Source organism: Dermacentor silvarum, chromosome 1, assembly GCF_013339745.2.
Source record: "Dermacentor silvarum isolate Dsil-2018 chromosome 1, BIME_Dsil_1.4, whole genome shotgun sequence".
NCBI lineage: Eukaryota > Metazoa > Arthropoda > Arachnida > Ixodida > Ixodidae > Dermacentor > Dermacentor silvarum.
In genome coordinates this window covers 100,538,126-100,554,846 of record NC_051154.1, presented here as the reverse complement: position 1 = coordinate 100,554,846, position 16,721 = coordinate 100,538,126, and the positions used below count along the sequence as shown (strand labels likewise).

Below are 16,721 nucleotides of genomic sequence, written 5' to 3'. Positions count from 1 at the left end.
TGATGGCAACTTGGCGCTGTCGGCCGGCCTGCTGTGCTCGAGTTTTTGAAATGCGAGTCTGCAGGTTTGTAGACCAGTATAAACAGACTGTTCTAGGACACTATTTTCTGCGAAATCGAGCGAAGTCGCCGTCGTCACTACGCTTAGTGTCGATTGCTCCTGCGGCATCGTCTGCTATATAGTCGTCATTGTGTACACATGCGTGTATATACGGCGGTGGTTACTCATCATTGCGGTTCCGTTGTCGTGGCGCACTCATAATGATTTGTCGGCCCTTTTTCGACGCTGAACTGCAGCATTTGTCCTTCAGCTACTGCGTCTGCGCTGTAATTCTGTGTTTGTCTGTTCAATGCGTGCTGCGTGCTCGGTCGCCCGCTCCGTTGGCCACAGACATTCCAACTTTGTTGCTACCCAGTGCGTTAATCATATCACGAAAGACGTTTGATGCAATTCTCAGGAAACGAGTTGGTGCGCTGCAGTGCGTTAATGCATGCACTGTTTTAGCAGCATTGAACCAATGTGGTCTGGAATATCTGATAGAAGACCGGACAATATTAGTGAACAAAACAAAGTTCTGTATACCTTGTGCAGCTGTGCTGACCTTCGCAAGATAATTTTAATTCAACTTCATTACTTCCATCGTGACTCAGCTCGCCCTTCTTTGCCATGGGTACCGAGCACATTTTCCGGGCGAGGTTCGTCCAACGATGAGAATTAGCGCTATAAAAACAGGCGACAACATTTGCTTAGATCGCCGTTTTCAATATACTTTTTTTAGGTGCACGTTAAAGAACTCCAAGTGGTCCAAATTAATCCGGAGTCTTCCACTACGGCGTGCCTCATAATCAGACCCCTTACTTTTTCAATGTAGTTTGTTTTAGTAAGCGCGTCATACTTATTTAAAAACAAAACAAGAAAGTTTAGAAGATCAGACTAGCTGGTTCTTGACCGAATAAGCAGCTGGAGCTCTAAACGCACTATGGCAAAAAGGGCGGTGGGAGTAGACGAACAAAAGTGCAATAAAATATTCACAGGCGTTACTGCTTCTTATAACAATATTTTTATTTCTACGCTGATAAAGTGATGCTTTCCGAGTGGTCTCCGGTAGTCTGAAAGTGCGTTGAACAGAAATAGTCCTATGCTAACCTAAACAAACAATATTTTTGCATTAGAAAGTGGTGATGAGACTTACTTGCAAAAAATAGTGTAAATCACGCTTGAAGATTGCAAAACATGATAGAGCGGGGTGCAACTAATGTTCGAGATAAACCACTTGTCACTGAAAAATAAAATTGATTTTTCTGGTTAGAAAAAGTTTTATATTTGGAACACCAAGTGACTTTTTAAAATTTGTATTCAACTATAATTCCACTTAGCTGACGCGAAATTTTGTGAATGAGTCCTGTGATCGGATTTCAATTAAAAAGCTGCGTAGACTCGTTTACTCGCTCAGCGCGATGTTTTATGGCTGAGTCACGAGATCTTGTCCCTGCCCGCGAGTGCTGTGGCTATATGAATTTTTTTATTGAAAAAAAAAACGAAATTCTGGGATTTTACGTGCCAAAACCACCATACGATTATAAGGTACGCCGTAATGGAGCACTCCGGATTCATTTTCACCACCTGTGGTTCTTAACGTGCATCTAAATTTAAGTATACGCGAGCGTTTTCGTATTTTGACCCCGTCGAAATGCGGTCGGGGTTGAACCGGCAACCTCGAGTTTAGCAGCGCAACGCCATAGCCATAGAGTGCGCGCATGAAAATGAAGCTATTCTAGCCGGAGCGCGCAGCAGACGACAAAGGCGGGTCCCATGACTGACGTCACCTGAGCGCCGTTCGTAGCGCCGCCATCGGTCGCGCACGAGGCTTATGGGCAAGTCTTATCCGTTAAGGTATGGGTGAAAGGGCGGGGAGATAGGGTAATCGCCGTTGCCACCTGCGCACACTGGCCCTGCTGCGGGAACTTCAATGGGAATGTTCTTCAAATGTGAAACCAAGTGTTTTAATGAACAACTTTGTGGTGGGGCGTTCGGTCATGCTGCATCGGTCTCGACGATTTCTCAGGCAAAAGCTTGTCACAGTTTTCGCAGGTACTAGTCAGGCTCCAGAGACAGCACTAACAGAACGTTGATGATAGTGTGAATAAAATGGACAAGACTGAGGCCGAGTCCAGTCATCTGCAAGAGAACACAGAAATAACAGATAAAGAACACTCAGGCTGCGATATATAAGCGACAAGCGACACTTACCCCGGCGTGCAGGGCGTAGGGTAACGAGATGTCATTGCCAAACATGTACACAAGGACCCCAGTGAATCCATAGCTGATACCGCCAAAGCAATGGTATAATGCGTACTGTAAGAAACCACAACATCGTATAAAGCCACATGAGCACGCAGGACACGGTGTCGCCAAAATACATCTGAGTGCTGATACAGCACCGTGCATATGTTTGCAGCATTGCCGAAGTTCAGCCTCCAGTTTAAAGCGAAGCTTTTTTTGCCTGCTACACCGATGTTCGATGTGGGTTGTCGGTCGGTTTCTCACGTGATAGGTACGCGAGCCACGCTCCGGTAAACCGGTTTCTATAGCACTGCCATGTTGACCTATACCACGTGGCCTATACTAAGTAGTGCCAGTGAACGCAGCTTTGCTTTGCGTAATCAAACTATAAATCACGACATAAAACCTGTACATACAATGTTGGCTGGGGGCACACTCACCTCTTAATGTGATAGTGAAGGCTATTCAACTTTTTCTCTTTTTTTTTCTTAGATACCTTACATTTCCGCTACTTCAACTTCTCAAATGTCATAAGTAGATGAAAAGTGTCAATGTGAAAATTACAGAGCAACATGAAAAAAATTAGCAATGCTAAAGAAACAGCGGAGCTGATGGCCACCTAGCTAGTCCTGGCTTTTTGGCTAGGCTAATCACTACCAAGTCATCCCCAGCATTTTCCGAAATTTATTGATTGTTGATCGATTATCGATTAGCTATTGATTGGCTATCGATTGGCTATCGATGACTCACTTAAATTTAAGCAGTCCTAACCATGCTTAGCTATTGATTGGCTATCGATTGGCTATCGATGACTCACTTAAGTGTAGTCCTAGCCATGCTTAGCTTGACTTAGCCAAGCTCAGCTTCGCTAGTTCACAGGGGTATGTGTCATTGCGCTTGGACCCTTTCTGCACTACCGCCAGGATCGGACCACATTTTTTGGGGACGACTAACGGACTAACGGCAGGCTTAAACAGCTCCGCTGTTAAAACTCCCGATACAGCTTTCTGTTGCTCAATACGCGCCACATAAAAGTGCTCTTCCTAGCGTTACAGAAGCCCGCGAATACATGAAAAATGCCTCGAGCAGCCAGTCGCGCGTCAATTTTGCGTGTATTCGCGGGCTTCTTTCACGCTCGGAAAAACAATTTTATGTAGCACGTACTGAGCAACAGAAAGCTGTATCGGGAGTTTATCATGTTGCTCTACAATTTTCACATTGACACTTTTCATCTAATTATAATATTTGAGCAATTTATAATACATTAAGACTAATTATGTAATTAGGCGGTATGCAAAAAATAATCTGAGTATCTCCAATGGACGGCAAACAACAGTACCTTGGTTCTGTCCAGCTACTTGGCATTTGCATATTTTTAAATCTTGGTGCATGATAGTTGGGACACCCTGTATATAAAAACGAGAGAAGAAGGTAAACCGAGGGGCTCGAGTTTTGTTAATCATGACCATAAAAAGTCCAACACACAATGAAGCCAAGGAAAGCGTAAGGTTGATTAGCTGTGGTTGAAATTGAAATGCAGAAAATAATAAAGAAAAGGGAAATGAAAGTGGACGAAAAGATTGCTTGCCGCCGGTGAGAGCCGAACCGACAGCCTCCGCATTACGCGTGCGTTATACATATATGAACCGGTTGTCCCACGTAACTTGAGCCTGACTTTAAAAATATGCAAATGCCACGTGGCTGGGCAGAACCAAGGTTGTGTTGTTTGCCGTCGATTGGAGATACTCAGATTATTTTTTGCATACCGCCTAATTACATAATTAATCTTAATGTATTATAAATTGCTCAAATATTATAATTAGATGAAAAGTGTCAATGTGAAAATTGTAGAGCAACAGGATAAACTCCCGATACAGCTTTCTGTTGCTCAGTACGTGCTACATAAAATTGTTTTTCCGAGCGTGAAAGAAGCCCGCGAATACACGCAAAATTGACGCGCGACTGGCTGCTCGAGGCATTTTTCATGTATTCGCGGGCTTCTGTAACGCTAGGAAGAGCACTTTTATGTGCTCTTCCTAGCGTTAATAATCTGGAAGAGCACTTTTATGTGCTCTTCCAGATTATTTCTTGAATTCCACCTAATTACATAATTAGCCTTAATTATTTAATCAACTTCTCAAATGTTATATTTAGATTAAACTTGTCAATCCGAAAATTGTAGAGCGACAAAAAATCCTGACCCAGCTTTATGTTGCTAAATATCTGGTACATAAGTGTTTTTCCAAGCACGAGAGAGGCCCGCGAATACACGCAAAGTGCCGCCAGCGACCAGTCAGCGTATTTCCATTTGCTAGTAGGTACAGCGTTTGACCGCTGGCGCCACGCTGCGCCGCTCGCGCGTACCATGTTTCGAGCCGCCGCCGTTGGAACGGAGGAGGCGTTGACGGAGAAAACGCTGGGCTGGTGGTGACTTAGCCTGCTGTTGGGATGGGTGGTATTATAAACGCATCACTGTTTTGATGATCCAAATATAATCTCACTATCAGGGAGGGAGCAGTCTACCTGACTGGAGCAGTATTTTTTTTATTTGGGGTGTTGCTACGCTGCGCTCCGCAACACCCCAACGACCGCCGCTTCGCGTCGGCGCCCGGCACCACGGCTGCCGCCGTGGCGCCGGGGTTCAAGCGACCGCGCTGGCAAACAGTGAGAGAGAAAAAAAGGGAAAAGCGTGATATTAAAAAAAATGTAGCCAGAGCGGGTTTCGAACCCGCGTACGCAAGATCCTGAAGCGAGCGCCATGACCACTCAGCCATACAGCCACGCTTCCAAGGGTTGCATTCGTGCAAACCATATCATTGCGTTCGAGCGCCCTAGGTGAACGGAACCACCTAGAAACGCGGTACGTGCGAGCGGCACAGCGTGGCGCCAGCGGTCAAACGCTGTACCTACTAGCAAATGTAGTGTTGCGACCAGTCACGCGGCAATTTTTTCGTGTATTTGCGGGCTTATTTCATGCTTGGAAAAACACGTTTATGTACCACGTATTGAACAAGTGAGCAACCCATCGCATGCGCGAAGAGGTTCGCGCAGATGCTCTGCCATGTGTAAATGGCTGTGAAGGTTCCCCCGCCTGCTTGACGCAAGATGGCTGGTTTTGACAAGAAATTGAAGAATTCACGTTCATTGACGTTTGTGCTGACTTCAGAAGTCTCCGCACATCGCGCCAACAGTGCACAACGCCCGAAACAGCTTTGACTTGAGGCGTCCCAGCAAAAGGTGCAACTATAATAATTATTACACGGGTGTCATAATGGCTCGCATGCATCCCAAGAGAAGTTTGCACCAGCAGTGCATGCCCTTCATAGTAATTGTTCCTCTACTTTATTGCTCGACCGACCGACCGACCGATTGATTGATTGATTGATTGACTGACTGCCCTGTGTGCATTGAATAATTGCAAGGATGAAGTAGCATACGGAGGTGCACTTACGAACGTGGTGCGCGGCAGGTGCATTTGGGTGGAGGGCGATGACAGAGCCGATATGATGACAAGCAGGTCGTTTAGGGCGTAGGTAAAGGCCACTAGGAAGATACCGTGTGCGTACCACTCGCTGTCGGTCATATAGCGTGTCATAAACACATACACCAACAGGAGGGCCATGGCGCCACCCTGCGCAGTGTAAAGTAAGTGTCTTATGCAAAGGCAGTGAGAAGGAGGCAGCCGATTCGACCCGGAGTTCCAAGTACCACGAGAGCGATTATGCTGGGCTTGTTACACGTACGTTGTGAAATTAAGAGCCTCGCTCAATTCTCATAGGCGACCATATTATACGCTCGCCTTTCGTACGATAACAGAGCGCGGGTTTTAATTTTTTATTTCTACATACTGCAGCGAGATCGGCGCGCAGCCCCCCGCTTCAGGCTGCGCGCCGACCTCGAGAAATTTCAGTATTTTCGATGGGGAACCCGCGGTCTGTATTATCATTCATAATAAGGTTGTTCCACAACAGCATAAACCCCACCACGAAAGACAAAAAGGTAAGCGATAGCGTCTTCTTCAAGCGGTTACTACGAGCTGAATGTTGCGTTGCTACGTGGCCGGTCGTTGAGCATGTAATTCATCCGAAATCCGCGTCCAAGACGAAATCGTGCCATTGTCACACACGCCGGTGGCCGCGCGAGCGCAGAGACGCGTTCGCGTTCATTTAGTCTTGTTAAAGTTTCAACAGTATATAGTCATAGTACATCCCCAGTTGTCTAGAGCGCGGCAAGTAAGTAGATCCCGGATACAACGAACACCTTCGTTGCACTAAATACGTTCGATAAATCAGAAGTTCGTAATACTCGAACTTTCCCTCAAAACTATAAATCAAGAATTGAACAAGACGCAAAAGGGGGGAGACGCTTTGTTACCAAACATTATGCCCACGGCACTTGCTGGCAGAAATCGGCGAGTTAAATAAGCTTAATCAGTGTAAACCAGGTAATCACAATCTCGAAGTTCGCCAAACTGTGGACGTGGTCGTTTGTGAAGTAGAGCACTGCACGGGCCGATTTTTGCGGCCCGGGCCCGGCCCGGGCCCGTTTTTACATTGGGCGGCCCGCCCGAGCCCGATCAAAACTTTTATTGCGAGACCCGGGCCCGGCCCGGGCCCGGAAATAATCTACGTTACCCGCCCGGCCCGGCCCGCCACCCCCTTTACCTTAAGCCCGAGCCCGGCCCGAGCCCGACTCGAAACCGGCCCGAACCCGGCCCGAGACTGAAAAATACATGTTTTTCAGAGTTGAGAAGCCCGAGAATAACTCGCAGACAGCCCGAGCCCGGCCCGGGCCCGCGTCAAAAAACCCGAGCCCGGCCCGGGCCCGGGTCAAAAAGCACACACCGTGCCCGAGCCCGGCCCGAGCACGTGAAAAAACTCCTCTACCCGGCCCGGCCCTGCCCACGGGCCGGGCCGGGCCCGGGCTTTCGGGTAAGCCCGAGCCCGTGCAGTGCTCTATTGTGAAGCCCCTCACATTTGGGGAAGGGGGGAGGGGGTGGGGCATAGCTGAAGGTTTGTTAGTGCCTTGGCCTTGGTTTGTTAGTGCCTTGGCATAGCTGAAAGTTTGTTAGTGCCTTGGCCATCTTCGCTGCTGGAGACTTCTTTTTCGGGAAGTTGTTGCACTTCGCCAGCAATTGCTTCGTCTGAGGTGCTCTCTGCGACATCTATACGCCATCGTATGCAGCAGCACCGATCGCTATAACGGCAGCCAAAAATTGAGTTGATAACGCCCCCCCCCCCCCCCCCCAGAAAAAAAAATATGTTCTACACTGTTCAGGAATATCGAAAGTCCGAGAGCAATGACACTTCGAAGAGAGAGAGACAAAGCGACGCGTCTTATGGCGGTGGTGCCCATTCCTCTCCACTGCCCCCTGCAGCACGTCGAGACCCTGCTGCTCCGCGATTAATTCCATTTGTTCTAGCCGAACTGAGCAGGCTATCAGCTCCTTATAAGTGGACGGCTTTCTCATAGGCTCCTTGCGAAGCTCTTTGGTTGTTGTGAAAGTGTCCGCAATAGACGAAAGTTCACTCTATTGTTATAAGTTGCCTGGATTATACGTTGCCTCGACTTTTACGCTCAACAGTGCGTTTGCAGCGGTTCCCCCTGGCCACTGGCTTGAGACGATGTTCTTTTTTTTTAACACGAAAGTGTTTTATGCCGGGGTCCACCAAGACTTCACTGACGTATTTCCGTCACGGAAATACGTCAGCTTACAATGTACACGAACATAATACAAAGAAAGAAACCAGAAGAAAAAGTTCCACAAACATGCAAAATTTGGAAATCGAACCCACGACCTCTCGGTCCGCGACGATAGATCGCCGAGCGTTTAACCCATTGCGCCACAAACGCATTTGCAGAGAGCTACACAGACGCGCCTTATATATCTAACACTCCTCCGTGTACCCGCGCTCTTGCTCGGGGCGGTGCCGCCGCCTACGAGCAGAAAAGAGAAGTACTGCATTATGACACTAACGCGCACCGACAGTGAACGGGTCTCAGCACTACGACGCCTCGATGCCAGCATTCGAAGGGACTCTGGCATCAAGAAGCACTACCAACGCCACCTAGGTGGCGTTCACCGTACTCAGCACAGCGGAGCGTGGCCTCCGCAATTAGCTCTGAAAATGTTTCTGAAGTTGATCGCGGAGGCTGCAATTACGACGCGCTGTACGCGCTGATTTGACTCGGTGACGATTCAGTTACGTGCTTTGTCTTGCGCGTTGTATTAGTGTGTCAGTTACGTGCTTCGTCTTTCGCGTTGTGCTAGCGTGTGCAGCGTAGTGCAGCTTCCATATGCACGACGGTTGCTCATGGTCCTCGACGTTGGTAGTCGTGATGGAGGAGACGTGCCACCAGGCGTCAGCGTGGGTGCATCAACGCCTAAGGGCGCTTTAGCCACAAAACACCAATAGACATTATATATCAATGTGCAATAAACATTACACTACTTCTGTGAAGACACGTTTCACTTTCGTGTTCTATACCGATTCCTATATAAGAGGGATCAACCACGGTGTCGGCGTCCGGCGTTGGCGTCCTGTGAGCGAAGAATAGTCTATACGGCACTTCAGTTCTATACCACCAAACTTGCTCATAACTTCTCTTACATTCTTAGAGTTATTCCTGGGAATTTCGAGACTGACAGCCCACAAAGAAATGTCATGAAACAAAACACCGACAGCGCATGCCTTTTATGTCTTTTTTTTTTTTTTTGAACATGCGTTCATTGCACTAACGCTCATTGCGCTGACGTCTTCAAAGTGAACAGCGAAACTAAGTTGGCCTTCGAATCGATGCCCCTCGAAGTGTGGCAGATCATCTGGACCCAGCTACCTCCGGTAGATAGCGCCAGTGCACGGTAAAGCACGCCGTCTCCCGTTCTGGACAAGTGTATTGGCGACTGTAGATTCATACATGCGCATAAGAAACATATCAGTGCGTCGGAAGCTGCGGCTGTCGGTACACTTCGAAACACATACGGTAATGGTGACCAAGGAAACGATCGAAGTTGGTGGTCCTCGTTGTTTTTCTGTTCGTTTCTTTAGACGCAGTTACTTTAGTTTTAATGTTCATCCATTAAATTTATCCGTTAATTTCCAGCACATCAATCCCCATTATAAGCACTATTATCCCAGCTCTCGTCTTATGTAAACGTATACGCTTTCTGTCATCTTATAGTTTCCTCCAGTAAAGCATATGCGATGCACGATTTGCGCAGAATAAACAGGTATATAGACTTGAGAAAACGCATAGGCAGTAATGCAACGGCTCGCTTCCTCTTCACCACAATTTCTTCACTTTCTTTCATGCACGATGTTTTTTTTTTTTTTTTTTTTGGGGGGGGGGGGGGGAATATAGTTGCTGAATTTCAGAAACCAACTGTTATGTGCCAAGCAGTCAGAGACGCGAGATCGTGTGTATACTTTGAACAGTTAACTAAGTGGGCAGTGATTTTACCCTCGCGAATCCGACAGGTAAGCGTATTTATAAGGAATTAAAAAAAATAAAGAGAAGAAGAAAAAGAACGAAAAAGGCGCATATATGGTTGCCGATGACTGTCCCTGTATCGCGCGCGTCCGGCCCGTCGCGATCTAACGCTAAAGGACAAGCACGCTTGGTACGTCGATTCAGAATGCTCTACGGTTACAGCACCACGGTGCGGGTCTATGCAGAGAAGCAGTTTGCTCAGCGCTGGGCGTACGTGTCTTCTCTGCTTGTGCAGTCTCTTGCGTCTTTCCGCTTTTGGACTGTATAACCACAATGTGCATCCTGCATTCAACACGCTTATAATGATGAAATGATGGTCAGAATGCCGCAAATTCAAAGAAGCTGCTGCTTCAATCAATGATGTTACGCGCATTCTGATGTTACTTTCTGCAAGCAGCTTCCATGGTCACATGGGCAACCTAACCTTGGCGTCCGTAGTTGAGCGGCGTCAGTTCCGAAGTCGCGATTACTCAAGGTAAGTGTAATACCTCTCCAACGATAGCTCCATGGACGGCGGCGCAAATCACACTGGGCCGCTGTGAGCCCCAGTTAGCACCTGCTCGAAAGCAGGAGGGCGGCAGCGTGTGCCTTCTGCACATCCTAGCCACACTATAAAAAAAAAAAAAAAAAAAAAAAAAAAACACGCGCTTTGGCTTTATAATAGAGAGAAATAGAGAAAAAAAAGAAGAAAGAGACGCGGATGCATATTTTAAATGAGATCCTTCTAGGCTAGATACACTGAACTCACTGTGGAGCTCCGCGTGCATGTGACGCTTCCAAAGTGAGCCATACTTGCCTTATCCTTCTTCTGTTACCAACTTCTTGAAATGCTATTCTCATTGGACCTCATCTGTTGGTGGCACGCGGTATGCAGCGCAGACATTGTAATTTTCTGGTACAAGGTGCATACGTTAGCCGCGAGAGACTTTCCTTCTTCCATGCCACGTAGCGTGAACTTTTGCGATCGATAGCATACACTCGACACCTAGGATCAAGAGTACCGTTTCAGCCAAGACCAGAAGTCCTTGCGACGTGATGGTGTACTGCAACGTCAACTGGATATGCTGTGGTACATCGGTGAAATCGTCGACTTCATCGTCTTCATCGTATGCGGGTTGTTGTTGTTGCACCTGTGAGCGAATAACGTCAAACGCCAGGGTTACAATTTTGCAATACGGTCAAGAAATTTAAGACATCTTTTTCAGACCTTCTCATTCAAGCAACAACAGAAGTCGCAGTGGGCATAAAGTGGACACACACACACACACACACACACACACACACACACACACACACACACGCACACGCACACGCACACACACACACACACACACACACACACACACACACACACACACACACACACACACACACATATATATATTCAATATAAAATGAACATATACTCAAACTGTGGCCGCGATAACGTAAAGCTATTCTGAAGTGTTTTTATTCCATTGTCTGCAATCAGCCCCCCGCTATTAGTCAAACGTTTTCGGGCAGCGCCCACTTCGCCTTTCTGTCACGCGGTGTCACAAAACCGCGAAAACTCACCACGTCAAAGTGACGTGTACGTATTAAGGATACATTTATATGTCGAACAAAACTGCATTTTTTTGTTTTTTTCTTTTTTTTTTTGGCATAGCCGGAGAGGGCCCCGTTCCGGAAGTAATAGAAGATGGCTGGCCGCCGATTGCTCTGGCACTGGCAACTCGTAGCTGCCGGGCAGAATGCACTTATTTGCGTAGAAAAAAATTTTGCCTAGCTGTATAACGTTGTCGAGTGCTTTCAGCTACGTATACGACATCGTTTTTCCAACTCTTCTTCACTGAGGATCCGTTTTAGCGCCATTTTTAACATTCCATTGCACGCCGCCTCGATTTTCGACCAGCCACCGCAAGCTAAGTAAGGCGAAACGGGTCAATCTCAGAAGCCGGCACCGCCCTCTTCATCTAGATATCTATATTCTCTGCGCTAGCTCGGCCTCACCGAAAGCCTCCACGCTTCTGCATGCTCCTCGCTTCTTGTCAGCCAATTACATAAGAAAAACCGCTGAGTGTAGGCAATGTTATCGATTTTGAAAGTGAACAAAGGTGACTTAAAAACGAGGAGAGCGTTTGATTGGGCTCTTCAAACAACGCTGCGGGTCACCGCCCGATGTTTGCGCTGACGGTTACGTAAATTTTACGTCAGGAGATTGCAATAAAAACAGATTGGAATTGTTTTACGTTGTAGGGCCCCATGTCTCCAACATACATTATAAGTTCACAGGTCTTACATAGGCAGAAAGAACGACTTGTATGCCAGTCTGAAATTATGTGCAGTTCTTATCTAAGGGGACTGATGCTTCTAACTTTAGTTGCATTATATTCTATTAGTCATTCGCTATAAACGTCATGCCGAATAGGCAAGTTCCCATTCGAATAATGCTGCGCATTACGCATGGTAAGTAAAAGAGGCCAACAGGAAGATGGGAGTTTCTATTGGTTATGTTATTGACTGAAAGAGCAGTCTTGTAGTTTCGCAACATCGGAACTGAAAGAACGCGTTGGGATCGAAGCATGTCACCTGTAGTTTGATCGTGACTTTCTACTCGATACATTCGCTTTTTGGTGTCGTTTTGGAGGTTTTATATAAAAAGTGGAACGTTACACTCCATGATTCCAGATAGTACCTTTTGTGACAGTGGCATAATGAGAGGCACAGTGTACGAAGTATAGCTTGTGCAAAATATTGGCGAGCCTTTTTATTAGAGTATAGCAGCCATAGGCAACCTTTGCGCACACATTCTGTACTTGCTCATGCCAATGTCAATTTTCATAGAAGATAACTCCTAAGTATTTAAAATATCAATCATCAGTATCAATATGTTTCTTGCGATAGTGAAATATAACGCATTTTGTTTTTGCACAGTTTCTAGTCAACTGGGGCCGGATTCACAAAAACGTTCTTACGCTAAAACTGTTCGTAGAAGCAGGTGTAAGCCAATCGCGGTGTTGGACATATCATTAGCGAAGGCGGGTGGCCAATGGCAAGCAGCACTTACGAACGAAAAGCTTTGTGAATTCGGCCTCTGGGGCCAGATTCACAAAGCTTTTCTTTCGTAAGTTCGATTTGCCTTTGGATGGCCGCTTTGGCTAATGATATGGCTGGCATCCGGATTAGCTAAAATTCTTTCTTCTGAAAAATTTTAGTGTAAGAAGTGTTTTTTTGTGAATTCAGTTGCGTCAAGCTATAGGCATATCACTTGAATACTCATACTCCAGGGCTAACTGACTTCCACTTGTTGCACTTAGACAGCGGGGGTTTCTAAATTAATATAGGTCCACTTCGAGAAAACCAGATGGGTCACCCAGATTACATACATTCAAAAATGGTTTTGCGGTTTCTACTGTCGACGATCGAGGACATTCGTTAATTCCTTCACAATATGGCGCGGATTGTCGCTATGTTTTTCTGGTGCGCATATAATACAACCAGCAACATCTACCTTGTCTCGAGTACTTTGTCCCATGTTATTTAGACCAACATTTATTTGCGCTGTTATTCAATGTCGAAGCATAGCGCCGTCTAAAAAAAAAACGCTTATATCTATGCTTTCGGATCTACCCACGCTGATATCGTATTTTAGAGAATGAAAGTAAGGCATGCATATGGTTGGCGTAAAACAATTTCATTTTTGAGTTATTGTTTGTTTATTGTTTCCTTGTCAAATCGAGAGGTGGTTGAAACTAAACGCAAAACGCCTTACAGAGGTCCCAACACATTTGTGATCAGTTCGTACAGTACTCAGATATAAACAAATTGTGATATCAAGAACAACCGCAGTACAAAAACACATCTTGCAGAGCACCTAATCTCGCATGCAATTACAAAATTTACAGATACGACATTGCATAGACAACCTGGGACTACAGCAAAGTGTTAATCTAGTACACAACAAGAAAAAGAAAGATGATGATGATGTCTAGTGTTTAGTGGCGCAAGGGCCAGATATGGCCAAAGAGCGCCATGCACGTGGAAAAAAATTAAGTCACTCTGAGCAAATAGAAAACAAAGTGAGAAAAAACGAACTCAAGGAATGTAGAATTGATATACTGAATACAATAAACACAAATCATGTAGCTAAACTACAACAACTGGGGGCGCGATGTTACATAAGAAAACGTAAAATAAGGAACCTAATTGGATATGGCATCATACCACCTTACATAAATACTGTATTGCGTAATATCGTGTGCGGGTACTGTGCTTAAAGATTGCTTTGCGTTCCTGCCAACAGAATACAGGGTGATCATTTTTAAGGTCTATGGATTTTTAAAAATATAGCATGTTGGCAGATAACATAATTCTAGTCCTTGAGCTGGATCATTCAGAGAGGCGGACATTTCTTGCACGAGAAATGTAAACACATATTGAACTAAATAACGAAAGTGCACTAATATCTTTTGAATTAATTACTTTACAGTGCATATTGGAATTTATGAATTGTAGCCGGTGAGTTTGTAAGGCGCATCTAATTGGAATGTATTTCCAGAATGACACCAGTTTGGAGATATGCGCTATCAAACTCTCCGTAAGAATGCACTGTTGTTCCACTTACTTTTAACTAAACGCTCTTCTATGCACTGAAGCACAAAAGTAACTGGACCGCCCATGTATTCTGTTCCACACTTTTGGAAATAATATCTCGAAACTGGTGTCATCCTGGAAATTCATTTCAAATGAATAGGTCTTGCAAGCTCACCGGCTACAATTCGTGAATTGCAATATGGGCCGTAAAATAATTAATGCAAAAGAAAATTGGCAGATTTTTGTTAATTAGTTGAACATCTGTTTCGATTTCTCGTGCTAGTAATGTCCGCCTCCTAGAATAATACATCTCAAGGACAATAATAATGCAATCTGCCACAGACGATTTTTAAAAATTCCATAAAACGTAAAAATGACCACCCTGTATATTTTTTTTCTTGCATTAATATTACTTTAACTTGTCTGCTGAAAGATTTTTCTGGGCAATTGAAATTGAGCTTCTGTTCAACCTCGTTTAATATGTAAGTTGACTGAAGCAAAAGTATTCTTTCCATAACTTGTCCTTGCTCTCTGAGTGCGGCGTAAGTTGATCAGTCTCAACCTTCTTGCGAACGTCAGTGGTAAAGCCACTTTAAAAGATAGCACTCGCTTATGTAGCTTAATGCGCACAGCGTTATGTTATCTGTCATCTAAGAGTGAGCCTATGAGTTGCGTATAGACAATCACCGCGGAGTAAGTGGTTACATTTTTGTACAACCTGGAAATTACTCGGCAGTTCTGTCGCGAACTCGAATGAGCGATAGCATTTTGAGGCTCGGAAAAGTCTACCGATCGGAACAATATGAATTTGGGCACGCATGTAAGGAGTAAGCAACTCGTTGGCTCAAGTTAATTACCGAACACTATTATTTAGCTATAGATCAGATATAACCCTCGCGCTGTTCCATGAACCCTCTCTCTCTCTCTGCTCACGCTTTTCTTGGGGGTCCGCTTTGCCATGGCTTTGGCGGTCGTCTTCCGACTCGAGTACAGCGTCTTCCGCTTGGCGTAGAGGCTCCTCCTGGCCATGCCTGGTCATTTGAAGCCCGAAGGGCCAACGCGGAGCCGCTATAATGGTGACGCTGGGTTCACGCGGGAGCACTCACACCATGATGCTGAAACAGAATGGTAGAGGGATGGTGTTATAGCTCCAACGGGCTGTGGCGTCCTGCGGCTGCAAATCAAGCGCGCTAGATGGCGATTTCCAATCGTCGCCGCGGAGATATTCCGATTTTCCAATTTCGATTACGATTTCCACTCCCCGCCGCGAAGAAATTCCGATTCCATCGGAGTGCATTCCGATGGAGGAAGAATGCAGAAAAACGCAGCTGCACTTGTATTTAAGAAAGCGTTAAAATCCCAGGTGCGCAAAAATGTTTCAGAGCTGCTCGCGTGGAGACGAAGCTCATTGTGCTCCTTTGGGAAGTAAAACCCTTTGAAAATTAGCTGTGTAACATCAGGGCTTGTATTCACAAAAAAATTTCTGACGGTAGAACTGTTCGCAGGGCACTTCCTAGCCAATCGCGATGTTGGACATACTATTAGCGAAGCTTATCGGCCAATGGCGAACAGCACTCACGAACGAAAATACTTGTGAATGCAGCCCCGCAGAAGAATTTCGGTCGACGGAAATTTCCGTTTTGAACGCAAGTGCCACTTCACGATCTTCGGAATCTTCATAGAGTCAGGGCTCGAATTCACAAGACCCACTTACGCTAGAATTGTTCGTAAGAGAAAATGTCGGCCAATCGGGACGCTGGAGCCAGATGTTGCCATATATTTTTTTAAAGCCTGCCACTAAAATGAGACTAAAAAGTCTCTAAATTGCCGCAAAATTTTTGCTGCATTTTTTTTTGCGGCTATCTTTAAATATTACTTAAAGTCCTCGTAGAAACATGCGGTAGGTTGTGTTGCAAAGATGCGCGTCTTTGCAACACAACCTACCGTGTGCGCACACGTAGAACGTACGTTCTGCCGGGGTGCTTCAGTTTATCACAAGAAACACGAAATGTGGCCTTCGCCACGATTCCCGACGTCATGATTGGCGCGCAACGTTCCGCAAGCAGGCAGAGTGCAGTAACAGGTGAAGCCTGTCTGAAGACGGGACGAGAGTCAAGCGAACGGGCTTGCCGTGCGTGCATAAGCCTGACCAGCATAAGCCTGACCAGACATTCGCAGTTCCAGCGCGGTGTGCTTCGTAATGCATCGAACGCAGACTTCGGCTTGGAACTTGATCGCCCCAATAACTCGCGGATTTGCTTCAGCGCGGAATCGGCGTACCTCATCTCACCTTCCAAACGTCGGCGTACCTGTCCGTCGGAAGTAGAAATCCTCACCTTTCTCGTGGTAGTGGTGATGATGATGGTTCTCACCTA

At 46.0% G+C, this 16,721-nt stretch overlaps 1 protein-coding gene across 1 annotated transcript; it reads right to left on the bottom strand.

Annotated features, from left to right (window-relative positions):
- Positions 1-2,094: 2,094 nt before the first annotated feature.
- LOC125944749 (uncharacterized) lies at positions 2,095-15,443 on the bottom strand. The gene is made up of 5 exons (XM_049665920.1): positions 15,280-15,443; positions 10,776-10,904; positions 5,735-5,914; positions 2,251-2,355; positions 2,095-2,178 (listed from the first exon to the last, which is right to left on the bottom strand). Exons 1-5 carry the CDS (start codon positions 15,373-15,375, stop codon positions 2,095-2,097), a joined length of 594 nt encoding a protein of 197 aa, XP_049521877.1. The 5' UTR covers positions 15,376-15,443.
- Positions 15,444-16,721: the final 1,278 nt, after the last annotated feature.